Below are 18226 nucleotides of genomic sequence, written 5' to 3' on the forward strand. Positions count from 1 at the left end.
AATGGCAGAGGAGAGAGAAGCTGTGAATAAAGTTGTAAATATTATGTTTCTGTGTAGTAAAATGAACTTTTACTATGTTTTTAAGAGTGAATGTAGCTGTGTGAAACTGAAATATCTGTTGGGTTTACCAAGATGTCGCTTAACTGCAAAGGTCCTCGTCGTGTGCGGAGATTTCCACTGCCACTACGCAAACAGCTGACTCGCATCGCCAGCTGTTTGTTGATCGGGTGGTTGAGGCTTGCTCTACCAGGGGAGGAGGCCTGTCTCCCAGCCCATTTTTTCATACTGCTGCTGGTTTTCACCAATGAGTGGAAGTTGAACACAGATATAATTCAGTCAGATTTTTTCTAATGTTAATATTTGGTTTATTTGTTATTATGCTCTTCAAATAAATTGTTTTAAACTTGGTTTTACCAAGTTTTAGCAATAGCTGAAATGCCTTCAGGAATATACACTAAACTGCCACTTTATTAGGTACACCTTGCTAGGGTTCAGAACTGCCTTAATCCTTGGTGGCATAGATTCAACAAGGTACTGGAAACATTCCTCAGAGAGTTTGGTCCATATTGACATGATAGCATCACACAGATGCTGCAGATTTGTCGGCTGCATCCATGATGCAAAACTCCCGTTCCACCACATCCCAAAGGTGCTCTATTGGATTGAGATCTGGTGACTGTGGAGGCCATTTGACTACAGTGAACTCATTGTCATGTTCAAGAAATCAGTCTGAGATGATTCGTGCTTTATGACATGGTGCGTTATCCTGCTGGAAGTAACCATCAGAAGATGGGTACACTGTGGTCATAAAGGGATGGACATGGTCTGCAACAATACTCAAGTAGGCTGCGGCGGTGACACGATGCTCAATTGGTACTAAGGGGCCCAAAGTGTGCCAAGAAAATATTCCCACACCATTACACCACCACCACCAGCCCGAACCATTGATACAAGGCAGGATGGATCCATGCTTTCATGTTGTTGACACCAAATTCTGACCCTACCATCCGAATGTCGCAGCAGAAATTGGGACTCATCATTAGCTGACAGGAGTGGCACCCGGTGTGGTCTTCTGCTGCTGTAGCCTCAAGGTTCGACGTGTTGTGCGTTCAGAGATGCTCTTCTGCATGTCTTGGTTGTAACGAGTGGTTATTTCAGTTACTGTTGCCTTTCTATCAGCTCGAACCAGTCTGGCCATTCTCCACTGACCTCTATCATCAACAAGGCATTTGTGCCCACAGAACTGCTGCTCACTGGATATTTTCTCTTTTTCGGACCATTCTCTGTAAACCCTAGAGATCGTAGTGCATGAAAATCCCAGTTGATCAGCAGTTTCTGAAATACTCAAACCAGCCTGTCTGGCACCAACAGGCATGCCACGTTCAAAGTCACTTAAATCACCTTTCTTCCCCATTCTGATGCTCGGTTTGAACTGCAGCATATCGTCTTGACCATGTCTACATGCCTAAATGCATTGAGTTGCTGCCATGTGATTGGCTGATTAGAAATTTGCGTTAATGAGCAGTTGGACAGGTGTACCTTAAAAAAGTGGCCGGTGAGTGTATAAAGAGGTAATTAAAAAAAGATGCAGTCCTTGAATTTGGACACATCACCCAAACACTCCACCAATGGATGGCATTTATGGTTTGTGCAAGAAAAGAGTAAAAATGTTTACAATTTTCAGTATTTTTTCTAAAACATTTCCATGTCTCTTCAGGAGAAGTTCATTACAGTAGCCTTCAGGTTTCTGGGATGTGTTTTAAGCACAGTGATTATAATGCAGTGCTGATTAGTTTATAAGATTTCTGTGTTTGGTCATCCATTGTGGTCAGGTAAAAGACTATGCTGCGCAGCTTAGCATGCATCGCAGCGGCGGGCGTCGAAACTGACAACATCAGAGCTTATAAAAAGCAGAGGAAACAAACTTTTTACTACCATTTCCAGTCGTAGCTCAGAACATTTTGAGGCATCTCTGGAGAAATAGAAGCTTGCGGAAGGGTTTACTTTTCCTCCACACTGGCCATTCCCAGAAGACCCTGAAAGCTGGAAATCTGTTGGATACAAGAAGCTCAGAAGATCCATATCCTGATCGAAAACTGTTAGACGCGCCACAAACGTTAGTAAAACCCACAGATGTTTTGTTTCCAAGGAGACAAGTTTTCTTCTTGCTTTTCAGTCGTCTGCAACAGTTCCTCATATCATATATTTGTCAGTTTTGGACGGAAGAGAAGTTTACTGTTTTTGAGTTGATCACAGACGCTTGACACTCTGGTTCCCCTCAGTTATTTTTCTTCAGACCCAAGACCCATGCTTAAGCCGATGAAGATGAGAAATTGATGTCAAAGTAATTTCGTTATTTTTTTACTAAATCGGATAGGTGGATTTAGAGGTTTTGGCAGGTTGAGGCATAGTTAAGGTCAAATTAGGATCACTTTTAGTTGATCCAAGGTATTAACTTGTTGCAATATTGATTGAAGTGTCTTATGCCGAACTGTTTTGATTTACTGTCTGAATACTGTGGAAGTGCTACGAGCATTTGCGCTCAAGTTTGGATGTGTTTGTCTAGCTGATTGCCACTGAGCTGTGTTCTGTCAACGTGAAGTGACTGTGAGTGTTCATTGGAAACAATTTAGTTTTAATAGGAGTGGAAGCTTAAGGAATACAAATGTACATTCACATATAATGAAAACACAAATGACCACATAAAACAGTGACAAAAACAAAAATGTCATTTCTACATGTTCGCAGGTGGACTATGTAATATAAATAACAGCAACAATGACATCAGTCACCTCGAGTCAGTTCATTTAAAAAATATTGCTTTCACTAAAATCTCAGTAAGCGCCGTGATTCATGTTTTTGTAACAAAACTGCGTGAGGGCTGATTTGACCGTTATTTTCAAAGTGGAGGCAGCTGGCTTGACCGCAGAAAAACAGAGGCAGCATCTTGGAGGCTTTTACAGCAGGTATGGCACCCTCTGGCATCCTTGAGGCAACCTGTGGCACCCCCTGGCATCCTTGTGGCAACCTGTGGCACCCTCGTGGGCAGGGACTCCACAGAGAGCCAGCGTGTTTTTAAATAATTTATTTTATTTTCTGTGAGTAACGTCACAATAAATATTCATGATCTATAATAAAACAACTGTGCAATGTCTCTTCGTCATCCTTTCAGCACGTACACATAATACTATTTATGACATAGTTTTCATCTTAAGTATATACAGCCACCTTAAATTATGAGTCTAACACTGTTAGTAATAATAACTAATAATGACATCATCATTTAAAAGTAATTGCTGAATAACAGTCAATAGCTAATAACTATAATGACAACCCATTTGCTGATAATCAGCATTTGCTTCGGCAAAAACAACGGCAGCTGCTGTGGCAGAATCTTAGAGGCTATTACTGCTGGTCTGGCGCCCTGTGGCACCTTCCGGTGGCGAAAGTACCATTTCTAGTTGCTGCTGCCACAAATTGAGTTTGCTGTTTCTCACACATATACACACATATATTTAAGAGAAGCGTTTGTGTTTATTTCGTGCAAGAGTGATTTATCTGTCAAAATAGTTTCAAAGTTCCCCCACCTTCGGTGCAGTGGTTGAACAGTGACATTTAGTGGTTTTGGTTAATAATGATAAATTATTATTGATAAATAACTAACTGTAATTATTAAGGACTTTGAGCCCATAATAACAAAACCGGAGGACATCTCTGATTTCTGTCCGTAGTGATTTTTTGTTAAATTATTTTCCTGAATTATGATTTGTAATTAGAGTCAGTCAGTCAGTCATTTTCTACCGCTTATTCCATAGTGGGTCGCAGGGGAGCTGGTGCCTATCTCCAGCAGTCTATAGGCGAGAGGCGGGGTACACCCTGGACAGGTCGCCAGTCCATCGCAGGGCAACACACAAACAACCATGCACACACTCATTCATACACCTAAGGGCAATTTAGAGAGACCAATTAACCTAACAGGCATGTCTTTGGACTGTGGGAGGAAGCCGGAGTACCCGGTGAGAACCCACACATGCACAGGGAGAACATGCAAACTCCATGCAGAAAGACCCCAGGCTGGGAATTGAACCCAGGACCTTCTTGCTGCAAGGCAACAGTGCTACCAACTGTGCCACTGTGCAACCGATTTGTAATTAGAATTTTTCTTAAATATTAATTAGTAAACCCCAAAACTAGACGGCTGATCTGGGGGGCGACAAGCAAACCCACCCCAGCCCGCCGCCTCTCCCCGTGGGCCACTCCAGAGTGGAAGAGAGTCCAGCCCCTCTCGAGGAGATGGGTTCCAGAGCCCACGCTATGCGTGGAGGCGAGCCCGACTATTTGTAGTAGATATCTCTCGACCTCCCACACAAGCTCAGGCTCCTTCCTCCCCAGCGAGGTGACATTCCACGTCCCTAGAGCCAGCCTAAGCATCCGGGGATCGGGCCGCCGAGGTCTCCACCTTCGTCCGCTGCCCAATCCTCTGTGCACCGGTCCCTCATGGTTCCCACTGCAGGTGGTGGACCCACTGGGGGATGGTCTCGCGACTCTCGTTCGGGCTTGGCCCGGCCAGTCACCAGGCGTTCTCCGACGAGTCCCGACCCCAGGCCTGGCTCCAGGGTGGGACCCCGGCTCCACCGTAACGGGCGACGTCACGTGCCTCGATTTTGTAGTTGTCATGAGGGGTTTACCCCAGTGGATGAGAGGGTCGCATTCCTGCGCCTTCGGATTGGGGAGAGGTCTCTGACTATCATTCCAGCCTACGGGCCGAGTGGTAGTGCGGAGTACCCGGCCTTCTTGGCGTCCCTGTCGGGGTGCTGGATAGTGCCCCTCCCGGGGACTCCATTATTCTGCTGGGGGACTTCAACACCCACATGGGAAACGACAGTGACACCAGGAGAGACGTGATCGGGAGGAATGGCCTCACCGATCTGAATCCTAGCGGTGTTTTGTTATTGGACTTCTGTGCTAGTCATGGATTGTCCATAATGAACACCATGTTCAAACATAAGGGTGTCCATCAGTGCACTTGGCACCAGGACACCCTAGGCAGGAGTTCAATGATCGACTTTGTTGTCGTATCATCAGACCTTCGGCCGCATGTTTTGGACACTCGGGTGAAGAGAGGGGCTGAGCCTTCCATTGATCACCACCTGGTGGTGAGTTGGATCCGCTTGGGGAGGGGAAAGCCGACAGACTTGGCAGGCCCAAGCGCATAGTGAGGGTCTGCTGGGAACGTCTGGCGGACCCCTTGGCCAGGGATGTATTCAACTCTCACCTCCAGGTGAGCTTTGACCAGATTCCGAGGGATGTAATAATTGGCTTTCACTGGTATGAAATAGTTGCAATATAGTCCATCTAAGAAATCTAAAAATATATGAATCCTTCTAAGCAATCTAAAATTCTATGAAGCCACATTTAGGCAAAAAGAGGATAAGAAGAAAGACCACATTAGGTAAGAGGAGTGGAAAAAAATCATATTTCACACTTTATCCTTAGCAGGATAAAGTTTGAGATATCAAAAAAAAAAAAACTCAGCACAAATAGGCAACACAAGACAACATACTGCAGAGATACGGTGAAGGCTGTATGTCACGGGTGCGTATGTTTATATGAGCATGTGCGTGTGTGCATGTGAGTGTGTGCAAAGTAAGTCCATGAAGCACTGTCACATGAAGAGAAGTCCTTTTGGTGTGCTGATGTCTTGATTGTAGTATCAGCTGGTAAAACGGTGGGAACTTTAAACATCCAATTTCTAACTCCCAGCCGATTTGGGATCAGCCGGACATAAACATGAACACGCACGATTCAGAACACTTGCACGAGTTGATACCTTGGATTAACTACTGGTGATTCTAAATCACCTTAACTGTGCCTCATCCTGCCCAGAATTCTAAATGCACCTATCCAATTTAATAAAAAAAAGAACGAAATTACTTTGACGTTGATTACTTCTCTCCACTGGTTGAGGATGGGTCAGGTCTGAAGAAAAACGAGGGGGAATCACGCGTCCGTGATCAACTCAAAAAAAAAAAAAAAAATAACGGTAAACGTGTCATCCGTCCAAGAGGGGAAAATACAAAGAACCGTTTAGTCAACTTAATCCACAAGGAAGAAATTCATTTCCCAGGACACAAACCTCTGTGGGTTTTCACCTGCGCCAGGTGTCGGTGTGGTCTTTGATCGGTAAATTAATCTTCTGACCATCTTGTATCAGACAGATTTCCAGCTTTCATGCTCTTCCAGGAATGGCTGTGTGGAGCAAAAGTTCGCCTGTGAGCTTTTCTCTCTCCAGATATGCGCCTCCAATGCATCGTCCCGTGAGACACGCAGGAAATGGCAACAAAAGTTTGTTTTCCGACGAACGGCTGTTGTTTTTCTTGACTGAAGACACTGTTGTTGTACGACAGTCTCATGGCGAGGATGCTCAAGGTTCTCCATAATGTTCTTCGTTTTATGAAAAATCCTTCTTTGCAAACTGATCTCCAGAGGAGACCCCAGAACAGAGCCTTCTTTATTAGCTTGTTCAGCTTTTTTAGGTTCTTGGCTCTGATGCTGCTACCCCAGCAGATGATGGAAGAAGAGATCACACTTTCCACAACACACTTATAAAAGATATGCAGCATCTTGGTGCAAACACCAAAGGTCCTAAGCTTCCTCAAGAAGTACAGTCTGGTCCCTTCTTGTAGATGGCTTCACAGTTGTATCTCCACACCAGTCTGTTGTCCAGGTGAACACCGAGGTATTTATTCTCCTCCACCTCTTCTCCCATGATGGAAATAGTGTTTGACCTATTCCTGTTTCTGTAGTCTTTGATATAGGAGATTGTTGAGGCCTCCACCAGTCTTCTAGAGTTTCTGACAAAGTAAATCAGGTTGGATTGTATTAAATGCACTGGAGAAATCAAAGAACATGATCATCACAGTGCTGCTGGCTTTGTCCAGATGGCAGTAGGTTTGTTGATGCAGGTGTATGATGGCATCTTCAACTCCAACTCCATAGCGATAAGCAAACTGAAGGGGGTCTTGATGGTTTACTGTTTGCTTACTCAGGTGGGCCAACAGGAGTCTCTCTAGGACCTTCATGATGTGGGATGTCAGGGCAACAGGTCTATAGTCATTGAGTGGGTGAGTTTTCTTTGGTACCGGAACAAGACAGGAGTTCTTCTACAACACTGGAACCTTCTTCTGGGCCAGGCTAAGATCGAAGAGGTTATTCAGAATCCCACAGAGCTGCTCTGTACAGGCCTTCAGGAATCTAGTGCTGACACCATCTGGACCTGCAGCCTTATTCCGGTTAAATCTCTCCAGTTGCCTCTTCACCTGACTTCTTGAGACACACAGGTGGAAGAGGAATGCAAAAGGGAGCATCAGCATCTTCTGATTTGGTTGAAGGCAAACATGTGGAAGCAGAAGGATCTATGGCTGATGTGGAAGATAAAACATTTGATGTGTGACAGGAAAGCTGTGGGTCAAAGGAGGGTGGGATGTCTGTTTGGTTGTGAGCAGGAGAGGAGGATGCTGAGCTTGTTTCTGAATTGAACCCATTGAAGAATGTGTTCAGTTCATTGGCTCTGTCCAGAACTCCATTGGTCTGATCATCCTTCTGCTTGAACCCTGTGATCTTATTACAGGTAGTCTCTGAACAAGGGGGTTATATTTCGAGCAGAGAAAAACAAGATTGTGGTCTGATTTGCTTAGAGGAGGTCTTGCTGTAAAACAAATCCAATGTTTTGATTTCTCTGGTAGAGAAGCTGACAAACTGTTGAAACATTGGAAGTGTATCAGAGAGTGAAGCATTGTTGAAATCACTAGATATTGCCACAAACACATTGGGGTTTTCTGACTGTAGCTTAACAACAACTGAGCTAGTGGCATCACATGCAGTGTTGGCAACAGCTAAAGGTGGAACGTAAACTGTTGCCGAAACAACACTGGTGAACTCTCTGGATAAATAATATGGACTAAAACTTACTGCTAACAGTTCAATATCTCGACTGCAGAGATGACACTTCACAGTAACATGTCCTGGATGACACCATCTATTGTTCACAAGTACTGCCAGTCCACCTTCTCTATGTTTGCCTCATTAAATCTCTGTCTACTCGTATGGTCAGAAAGCCAGACAGAGAGACGCTGGAGAATATGATCCTGCAACCATGTCTCAGTGACACACATAATTCTGCATTCCCGATACGCTGGCTGGGTCCTTTGGAGTTGGAGCTGGCTTGGAGTTCATTCAACTTGTTTGCCCATCATAATTGATGGAAGAGATGATTTGAACTTCCTCCTTCTCTCTCTTCTCTTTGCTCCTGCTCTGCATCCATGGCGTCTCCTTTTCAACTCATCAAGGATTTGTATTTGAAGTATTATTTGAGGTTTTGAGATATTAATCATGTTGCCATTGTAATGCATCATAACAAATGTCCAAAAGTAGAAAGGTATTAGGAAAAATCCTTCCAGTTGAAGAGCATCCAATACAGTCGTCCAACAAAATCAGTTATATCCACTATGAGAAATTTGTGTTTCCAAAAATAAATAATCAGAACGAAAGAAAACAGAGGATTTCCATTATAGACATTAGCCGCGATGCTAATAGTTGTTCTACGGCCTGTAATTCTGATTAATTTCAAAGTTTGGTAAAAGTTAGCTCTCATTAACTAACTCGCCAATAAACTAGACCGGCTCTTAGCCATTCTGACAAGCCAATGTTTAAAAAACACCAGTTCATCAGGGAAACTTACACTTTTACTGTAAACACTGATCTTCTTTGTCAGCTGCAGCTGCACGGCAAGGCAGAGGTGCAGCCAGTGGAAGCTCAAATCTGTTAATATCTGTCCAACTTTACTGAACTGAATCCCACTTTCTCCTTAAATGAATAGATAACAGCCCTAAACATTAGCTACGCTCTGGCTACCATACGGTGCTGCTAACATTGCACACACAGACCTGTAACAACCTCTTTGCACACCAAAACACGCTTGAGCTCATAGACAAGAAAGTACTTTGAAAACTTACCTCAGGAGCTTAATCTGTTGCTAAAAAAGCTTCTGCTAGCATACAGGACTTCGTTCACATGACAACCAAAATCCAATGCATTTTCTGAGAGCCGATCAGAGACGCAGTGTCAAGGAGCAAGGTGGATTTAGCCAGTGAGCACACAGTGCATTCTGTCAGCTGTCCTGCCTGGCTCAAGGGTTGAGGCGCAGTGACTCAGCATTATTTCTTGCTGGCTATATGTTACTGATATACAACAAACATATCTGTTGTATATCGACCTGCACCTCCCGCTTCAAAACCGAGCGTCAACACCACTAGACCACCTCCGCAGACTTAAGAAACAAAGTGGAAATCCCTCTTCTCAAGGATAGTTTGTCAATATACTACATTGTACATTGGCGAACGGCTGTGTTTATGTCCAGAAATCTTCTAAAATTAACATTTGTGGTAATCTTGACACACTGGCAAAAGTCATATGTAAAAAAAAGAACTGAAACCCAGTACAATTGAAAGCTCCTCTCCGTTTTTGCAATGCATTTCCAATAGAGGGCATTAATGGAAACGTCAAAAATTCATTAATAGTTTGTCCTGAAATACTGAAAATATTACCAGTTGAGCATGGGTGCTTTATTAATGCTGGATTTATTTGATGTTTCTTCATCAAAGAATTGCAGAAAAAAAATATTTAAACCTTATTGTGACATTGTTGTGAAGTTCAAGGTCAAGCAGTTGTGGGAGATTCACAGATTTCTTGAAAACACAGGCTTCTGAAAAATTTGAGTGAAGCACTTTGATAGATTAAAGTGTACAAGTTAGATCAAAAACTAATTCAAGGAATATATTCTACAAATCCAAGCTCAATAGGACCAAAAGCATATTTTTGGTAATTTTGGACAATTTGTTTAATTGGAAGTCAGATGAAGGAATTTTAAAACTTTAGTTAATAAGTACTCAGGTCAGTTATTACCATATTTAATATATCATCTAAGGGCTGTACTCCGAAGGTATGTGGAAGATTTGTTGATAATCCGATGAATCATTTTTGCGTAATAAACTTATAAATGTATCACAGCGCCCCCTAGTGGCACCAATTTCGGTATACATGCACAGAATCATATTTGTAATTTGCATTATAAAGGACATTTTGAAATTTCTTACGGCTTTAGAGTTATGACCAAGGAAAATGTATTGCTAGCTAGTGTACAATTTTTTTTTTTTGCTTATAAATGTCCAATAAAGAAAAAACTGAAAAGTCCACCTGGATAATGTTTTTCACTTTCCTTCCTAGTCGGTACGTGCAAATTTCTTTGCCGGTTGGACTTGAACCTGGTGGGTCCTATTGTTTTGGTTTCAGTGAGTTTTATTGTGCTGTAGTCAAATATCTAGCAAGACAGGAAGGGGCATGGCCTTCCCTACTTCCTAGTGTTTCCGCCACATGAGGCAAAATCAGTCAAGGAACAAGTTATATTATGTTTTGGACTTACAGTTTGGGAGGCATAATCCCAAATGCATTTTCCTTTGTAATAGCTCCCTCTTTTTGTATTTGTGTAGTGATGCAGGTACAAAATCCACACACCAAATCAAACTGGACAGAATGTTTGCAGAACAGGGCTGTGGTATGTCTTAGAGGAGAAGAACAGATAATGGAAAAATTGACGAAAAGCAATAGGGTTTCCTGCTCTGTTCACAATTTTCTCAAGCATTGTTGGACATTATGAATTATAAGTAAACGACAAAACAGTTAGCCATCCATCCATCCATTATCCAGCAGGGGGTAACGACCTCCAAAGGAAGGCTCCCAGGAGGCTGATCAGATGGCAAAACCACTTCAACTGGCTTCTTTTTTATTTAGGCTCTTAAGCCCAACCCCCAGTAATGGGGGCAGAATTTAACTCTTGTTTTCTTCTATTTTCTTTACTGCAAGTTCCATTAGTTAAACTTAAACATATGTGGTATCCACAAAAATAGTAAAATCTAGGCTAAAAGCTGATATAAACCATTTCTACAAACACCAAAAACAGTTAAAAAAGTTGAATCAGAAAATAAACAAACTCCCCAAAATGATTTAACCGTTAAACTTGGTCTCAGCTGTTCACCACACGGCTTCTACACACACAAACAGCATGTCTGCTGTAAGCAGAGAGCTCACAGATTCCAAAAAATACATTTTGTCACAATCCACCCAAGTTTTACTCAACCAGTAGCAAAGGAAGGCCAGAATTATCAGTCCCATTTAAAAAACATAATTGTTAACATAATGATTGTTTAGATTGAATATGTCAATTCTCAGAAAAATTCAGTTAGATTTGCGCATGTTATTTTGAGCTCAAACTTCACAAAACCCCTTTGGGCTTAAGAGGTTAAAGGTGCAACAGCGGTACTCTAAAGACTCCCCTAGATGATGAAGATTCTCACCTTAACCCTAATTACTGTGAAAACATGTTTTGTTTTCGGACATTTTGGTTTTTCTTAATTTTTTGTTCTTTTGCCAAATAATCAGGTAGCTTCTCTCTGTAGTTGTGCCTGTAAAACTTTATGAACAATGACTGATGTTTGTCTTTGGTGTGGACTTTGACCCAAGACAACATGAACTTTTTTCTTTTTTCAGCACTAGATGCCTTTATTTTTAATTTTTTAACAGTAGGTGGACAGGAAAGAGGGGCAGAGAGAGGGGGAGAAATTTAGCAAAGGTTAGCAGGTCCGGGACTCGAACCCGGGATGGCCGTATCGAGGACTATAGCCTCTATACATATGGTCGCACGCTTAACCCCCTCACCACCAGCTGCGGTGCCCCACAACATGAACTTTTATCCTAAACCTAAAGCTTTTCTGGTTTTAAAGTTTTATCTTAAACATTGTCATTTTCAAATTTATGTTGTTATAAAAGTTCCAAAACAATGACACACAAATAATAAAGCTGAGCTCCATAGTATGAAATTTTTGGGGGATACAAACATTTACATTTATATCTTTAAAGATGGATGAATTTATTGTATATTTTGTCGAAAATATACATTCCATTCAGTACAGTGTCACCAAAATTAGAAACAAAACGGTTTAAGGTTCTTGTTTTGGATTTAAATTTCCTGCGTTTGTCTTGCAGCTGAGATCTCTCCATCAGACACTGGGTGGCGATGGAACATTGAGTCCTCTTAGTCTCTACACCTCACCCTCCTTGCCCAATATCTCTCTAGGACTCCCTGCCAACACACACATCACAGTAAGTCAATGTTAACTACATGTTGCTCTATGCACAGACCAGATAACCTTTTTTAGCAATTCCGTTGTACTTGGGACAAGCACCACAAAGGATTTTGTATTCTATTCTATTCTATAATTTTCTCATAGTGAAATAATTTGTATGTTTAGTTTTAGTTTTATCTGTGAGGCTCAGTGAATTGACTAGCTGACATCAAAAAGCAACTTAGGTGTAACCTTAGTTGTTTATTTCTTAAACTTTGTAATAGTTAACGCAGTTAACTTTCCTTTAACTACAACTCAGTGTGACATCAAGGATGACTTGCAGTGAACATTTTGGCTAATGCAAAACTGCATGCAAATTTCTCTGTGTGGTGCACCTGTTGCTACCCACCCACTCCATCCCAGGCACCACAGAACCTGTCCACCCAACAAGAGACAGAGCGTCAGGCTATCCAATCCTTACCAGGGGGCGGAGCTCTAACAGGAAAGTTTCTCTCCACTTCTTCCCTTTCAGCAGGTAAGATTTACACACAATTTAACCATGTGATCAGTATCTACAGTTCCTTGTAAAAGTATTCACACAATCTCAATCTTTTCTAATTTCTTTCCTATTTTAGTTGGAATATTTCTCCAACTTCTTGTAACTATGAAAAGTATTAATGCATATTTTTTGAAATAATGTTTTTAATACTTTTTTTGGATGATTATTGGTATCAGATGCTGTGCAGCTGGAAGGATTTTTGCTGATACTTTTTTTACTTTTGGACATTTATTATGATGCGTCACCAATGCGTCACCGGCAATGGGGTTGTTTGTTACAACCGGGAGCAGCTGATTAATATCTCAAAAACTCAAATAATACTTCATCTACAACCTCAAATCCTTGATGAGTTGAAAAGAAGGCACAGTGGGTGCAGAGCAGAAACAAAGAGAAGAGAGAGAAGGAAGAAGTTCAAATAATCTCTTTCATTGATTCTGATGGGCAGTGTCGGATTGTTGGGAAACAAGTTGGATGAACTCCAAGCCCTACAAAGGACCCAGCCAGAGTACCAGGAATGCAATATTATGTGTTTCATTGAGACGTGGCTGCAGGATCATATCCTCCAGCGTCTTTTTGCCAGGCTTTCTATCCATATGAGCAGATTGAGATTTAATGAGGAGCGGCAAATGCAAAAGAGGTGGACTGGCTGTGCCTTACGACCAATAGATGGTGTAATCCAGGACATGTTACTGAGAAGTGTCATCTCTTCAGTCCAGATATTGAACTGTTAATTAACTCATTAAACAAGAGAAAGACCGGACTTTATCTTATAAAAGTTTTATTCAAAGGCTTGTCAGCATTTGAAGACTCTGTCACCGAGCAAGTCAGATGAACAGAAACACAAAGTACAAATCATATTTATAGCAGAATGAGGGTGTTGTCTCAACTTCAAAGAGTTTAGTTTTATGGTTCCTAGACCCTCCCCGGGTCAGAGGTAACAAAGTCATTTAGGAGAACACCCATCTGTTCTTTCTCGGGACATAACCCTTCAGGGAATGTTTAACCATAAACCTTCTGATAATAAATTTAGAGGTCATCTCCTCTTAAGTACTAAACACTAATAAAACAGAGGTCAGAGGAGAGAGGTAGATGGAAGGTCACCTCTGAGTGATAAAACACAGAATCAAATGAGAGAGGAGAAGGAAAGATCAGAGCAATTTAAAAGAATTTTCCATTACAGTTAGCAATAGGTTTTTGTCCATATTATTCATCCAGAGAATTCACCAGTGTTATTTCGGCAACAGTATATGTTTCCACCTTTAGCTGTTGCCGACACTGCAAGTGATGCCATCCGCTTAGTTGTTGCTAAGCTACAGACACAACACCCCAATGCGTTTGTGGCATTATCTAGTGATTTTAACCATGCTTCACTCTCTGCTATACTTCCAATGTTTGAACAGTTTGTCAGCTGCTCTACCAAAGAAAAACAAAACGTTTTATTTGTTTTATGCAAATGTCAAGGACTCGTACATCTCTAAAGCAAGACCTCCTCTAGGCAAATCAGGTCACAATCTTGTTTTTCTCTGCTTGAAATACAGTACAGACCAAAAGTTTGGACACACCTTCCCATTCAGTTTTCTTTATTTTCATGACTGTGAAAATTGTATATTCACACCGAAGGCATCAAAACTATGAATTAACACGTGGAATTATATACTGAACAAAAAAGTGTGAGACAACTGATAATATGTCTTACAGGTCCTTCTCAAAATATTAGCATATTGTGATAAAGTTCATTATTTTCCATAATGTCATGATGAAAATTTAACATTCATATATTTTAGATTCATTGCACACTAACTGAAATATTTCAGGTCTTTTATTGTCTTAATACGGATGATTTTGGCATACAGCTCATGAAAACCCAAAATTCCTATCTCACAAAATTAGCATATCATTAAAAGGGTCTCTAAACGAGCTATGAACCTAATCATCTGAATCAACGAGTTAACTCTAAACACCTGCAAAAGATTCCTGAGGCCTTTAAAACTCCCAGCCTGGTTCATCACTCAAAACCCCAATCATGGGTAAGACTGCTGACCTGAATGCTGTCCAGAAGGCCACTATTGACACCCTCAAGCAAGAGGGTAAGACACAGAAAGAAATTTCTGAACGAATAGGCTGTTCCCAGAGTGCTGTATCAAGGCACCTCAGTGGGAAGTCTGTGGGAAGGAAAAAGTGTGGCAGAAAACGCTGCACAACGAGAAGAGGTGACCGGACCCTGAGGAAGATTGTGGAGAAGGGCCGATTCCAGACCTTGGGGGACCTGCGGAAGCAGTGGACTGAGTCTGGAGTAGAAACATCCAGAGCCACCGTGCACAGGCGTGTGCAGGAAATGGGCTACAGGTGCCGCATTCCCCAGGTCAAGCCGCTTTTGAACCAGAAACAGCGGCAGAAGCACCTGACCTGAGCAGCAGAGAAGCAGCAATGGACTGTTGCTCAGTGGTCCAAAGTACTTTTTTCGGATGAAAGCAAATTCTGCATGTCATTCGGAAATCAAGGTGCCAGAGTCTGGAGGAAGACTGGGGAGAAGGAAATGCCAAAATGCCAGAAGTCCAGTGTCAAGTACCCACAGTCAGTGATGGTCTGGGGTGCCGTGTCAGCTGCTGGTGTTGGTCCACTGTGTTTTATCAAGGGCAGGGTCAATGCAGCTAGCTATCAGGAGATTTTGGAGCACTTCATGCTTCCATCTGCTGAAAAGCTTTATGGAGATGAAGATTTCATTTTTCAGCACGACCTGGCACCTGCTCACAGTGCCAAAACCACTGGTAAATGGTTTACTGACCATGGTATCACTGTGCTCAATTGGCCTGCCAACTCTCCTGACCTGAACCCCATAGAGAATCTGTGGGATATTGTGAAGAGAACGTTGAGAGACTCAAGACCCAACACTCTGGATGAGCTAAAGGCCGCTATCAACGCATCCTGGGCCTCCATAAGACCTCAGCAGTGCCACAGGCTGATTGCCTCCATGCCACGCCGCATTGAAGCAGTCATTTCTGCAAAAGGATTCCCGACCAAGTATTGAGTGCATAACTGTACATGATCATTTGAAGGTTGACGTTTTTTGTATTAAAAACACTTTTCTTTTATTGGTCGGATGAAATATGCTAATTTTGTGAGATAGGAATTTTGGGTTTTCATGAGCTGTATGCCAAAATCATCCGTATTAGGACAATAAAAGACCTGAAATATTTCAGTTAGTGTGCAATGAATCTAAAATATATGAATGTTAAATTTTCATCATGACATTATGGAAAATAATGAACTTTATCACAATATGCTAATATTTTGAGAAGGACCTGTATATTCCAGGTTCTTCAAAGTAGCCACCTTTGGCTTTGATTACACTCTTGGCATTCTGTTGATGAGCTTAAAGAGGTAGTCACCTGAAATGGTTTTCCAACAGTCTTCAAGGAGTTCCCAGAGATGCTTAGCACTTGTTGGCCCTTTTGCCTTCACTCTGCGGTCCAGCTCACCTCAAACCATCTCGATTGGGTTCAGGTCCGGTGACTATGGAGGCCAGGTCATGTGGCGCAGCAACCCATCACTCTCCTTCTTGGTCAAATAGCCCTTACACAGCCTGGAGGTGTGTTTGGGGTCATTGTCCTGTTGAAAAATAAATGATGGTCCAACTAAACGCAAACCGGACCAAACGAACCAAAAAAACAAAACAAAAAAAAACCCCACAGGGATCAGTTGAGAATCACCTTGTAATCACCAGACAGTTTCTGTAATAGGGTCTGGCATGCAGCCAAAACCGTTGAGGATGACGCTTTATTACGACGGTCCTGTGCCAGCCGGACAAGCTTTATTTCTGCGCTGTTGTTGTTGTTGTCCGGGTCTGGATTGGATCTGTCCTACCATGAACGTTACCTCTGTAAAGAGAATGAACAACAAAAAATATATATATTGAAATAAACAAATTAAAGTAAAAAAAAAAAGGGAATTCAAATTAATTCAGTAGGTAAAATAAGAATTAAACGTACCGCTCATTAAACTTCTAACAAGCGTTGCTCTGTGTTTGGGGTCATTATCCTGTTGAAAAATAAATGATGGTCCAACTAAACGCAAACCGGATGGAATAGCATGCTGCTGCAAGATGCTGTTGTAGCCATGCTGGTTCAGTATGCCTTCAATTTTGAATAACATTGTCACCAGCAAAGCACCCCCCACCATCACACCTCCTCCTCCATGCTTCACGGTGGGAACCAGGCATGTAGAGTCCATCCGTTCATCTCTTCTGCGCCGCACAAAGACACGGTAGTTGGAACCAAAGATCTCAAACTTGGACTCATCAGACTAAAGCACATATTTCCACTGGTCTAATGTCCATTCCTTGTGTTCTTTAGCCCAAACAAGTCTCTTCTGCTTGTTGCCTGTCCTCAGCAGTGGTTTCCAAGCAGCTATTTTACCATGAAGGCCTGATTCACACAGTCTCCTCTTAACAGTTGTTCTGGAGATGTGTCTGCTGCTAGAACTCTGTGTGGCATTGACCTGTTCTCTAATCTGAGCTGCTGTTAACCTGCTATTTCTGAGGGTGGTGACTCAAATGAACTTATCATCCACAGCAGAGATGACTCATGGTCTTCCTTTCCTGGGGCGGTTCTCATGTGAGCCAGTTTCTTTGTAACGCTTGATGGTTTTTGCGATTGCACTTGGGGACACTTTCAAAGTTTTCCCAATTGTTCGGACTGGCTGACCTTCATTTCTTAAAGTAATGATGGCCACTCATTTTTCTTTACTTAGCTGCTTTTTTCTTTCCATAATACAAATTCTAAAAGTCTATTCAGTAGGACTATCAGGTGTGTACTGTATCCACCTCCTGCACAACACAACTGATGGTCCCAACCCCATTTATAAGGCTTGAAATCCCACTTATTAAACCTGACAGGGCACACCTGTTAAGTGAAAAGCATTTCAGGTGACTACCTCTTAAAGCTCATCAACAGTTTATAGTTTTGATGCCTTCAGTGTGAAGCTACAATATTCAATCATGGAAATAAAGAAAACTCTTTGAATGAGAAGGTGTGTCCAAACCTTTGGTCTGTACTGTATAAGCTCCGTTGTTCAGAGGCAACCTGTAATAAAGAAGATGGTCACAGGAAGCCGACAAAGCCCTGCGAGGTTGCTTTGAGGCTACAGACTGTACCAGCCACTTGTAAGGACATCAATGCCATGACTGAATGTGTAACCGACTATATAAACCTCTGTGTGGATAACACCATCCCCATCAGACCTTTGAGATGCCTTCCCAATGACAATCCCTGAATCACCAGTGACCTGAAGGACCTACTGAACAAGAAAAAAAGAGCCTTCAGAGAGGGAGACAGGGAATTGTTGAGGAGTATACAGAATAAACTTAAAGTCAAGATAAGAGAAAGCAAGGAGGTGTACAAGAAGAAGCTGAGAGCAAGCTCCAGCAAAACAATATCAGAGATGTGTTGTCAGGGATGAAGAAGATCACAGGCTTCAAGCAGAAGGAAGA

At 42.1% G+C, this 18226-nt stretch overlaps 1 protein-coding gene across 3 annotated transcripts in view; it reads left to right on the forward strand.

Annotated features, from left to right (window-relative positions):
* LOC124864287 (histone deacetylase 5-like) overlaps positions 1 to 18226 on the forward strand; it is a 137173-nt gene that overhangs the window by 8084 nt on the left and 110863 nt on the right. For all 3 annotated transcript variants that reach the window (XR_007037281.1, XR_007037282.1, XM_047359012.1), the window contains exons 8-9: positions 12100 to 12216; positions 12603 to 12714. Coding sequence is in view for 1 of the 3 variants with exons in the window: in XM_047359012.1 (XP_047214968.1) it covers positions 12100 to 12216; positions 12603 to 12714 (229 nt within the window). In the remaining 2 variants the exon portion in view is untranslated. The remainder of the gene's footprint in view (positions 1 to 12099; positions 12217 to 12602; positions 12715 to 18226) is intronic.

The sequence above is a fragment of the Girardinichthys multiradiatus genome, chromosome Y, assembly GCF_021462225.1.
Source record: "Girardinichthys multiradiatus isolate DD_20200921_A chromosome Y, DD_fGirMul_XY1, whole genome shotgun sequence".
NCBI classification, from domain to species: Eukaryota; Metazoa; Chordata; class Actinopteri; order Cyprinodontiformes; family Goodeidae; genus Girardinichthys; species Girardinichthys multiradiatus.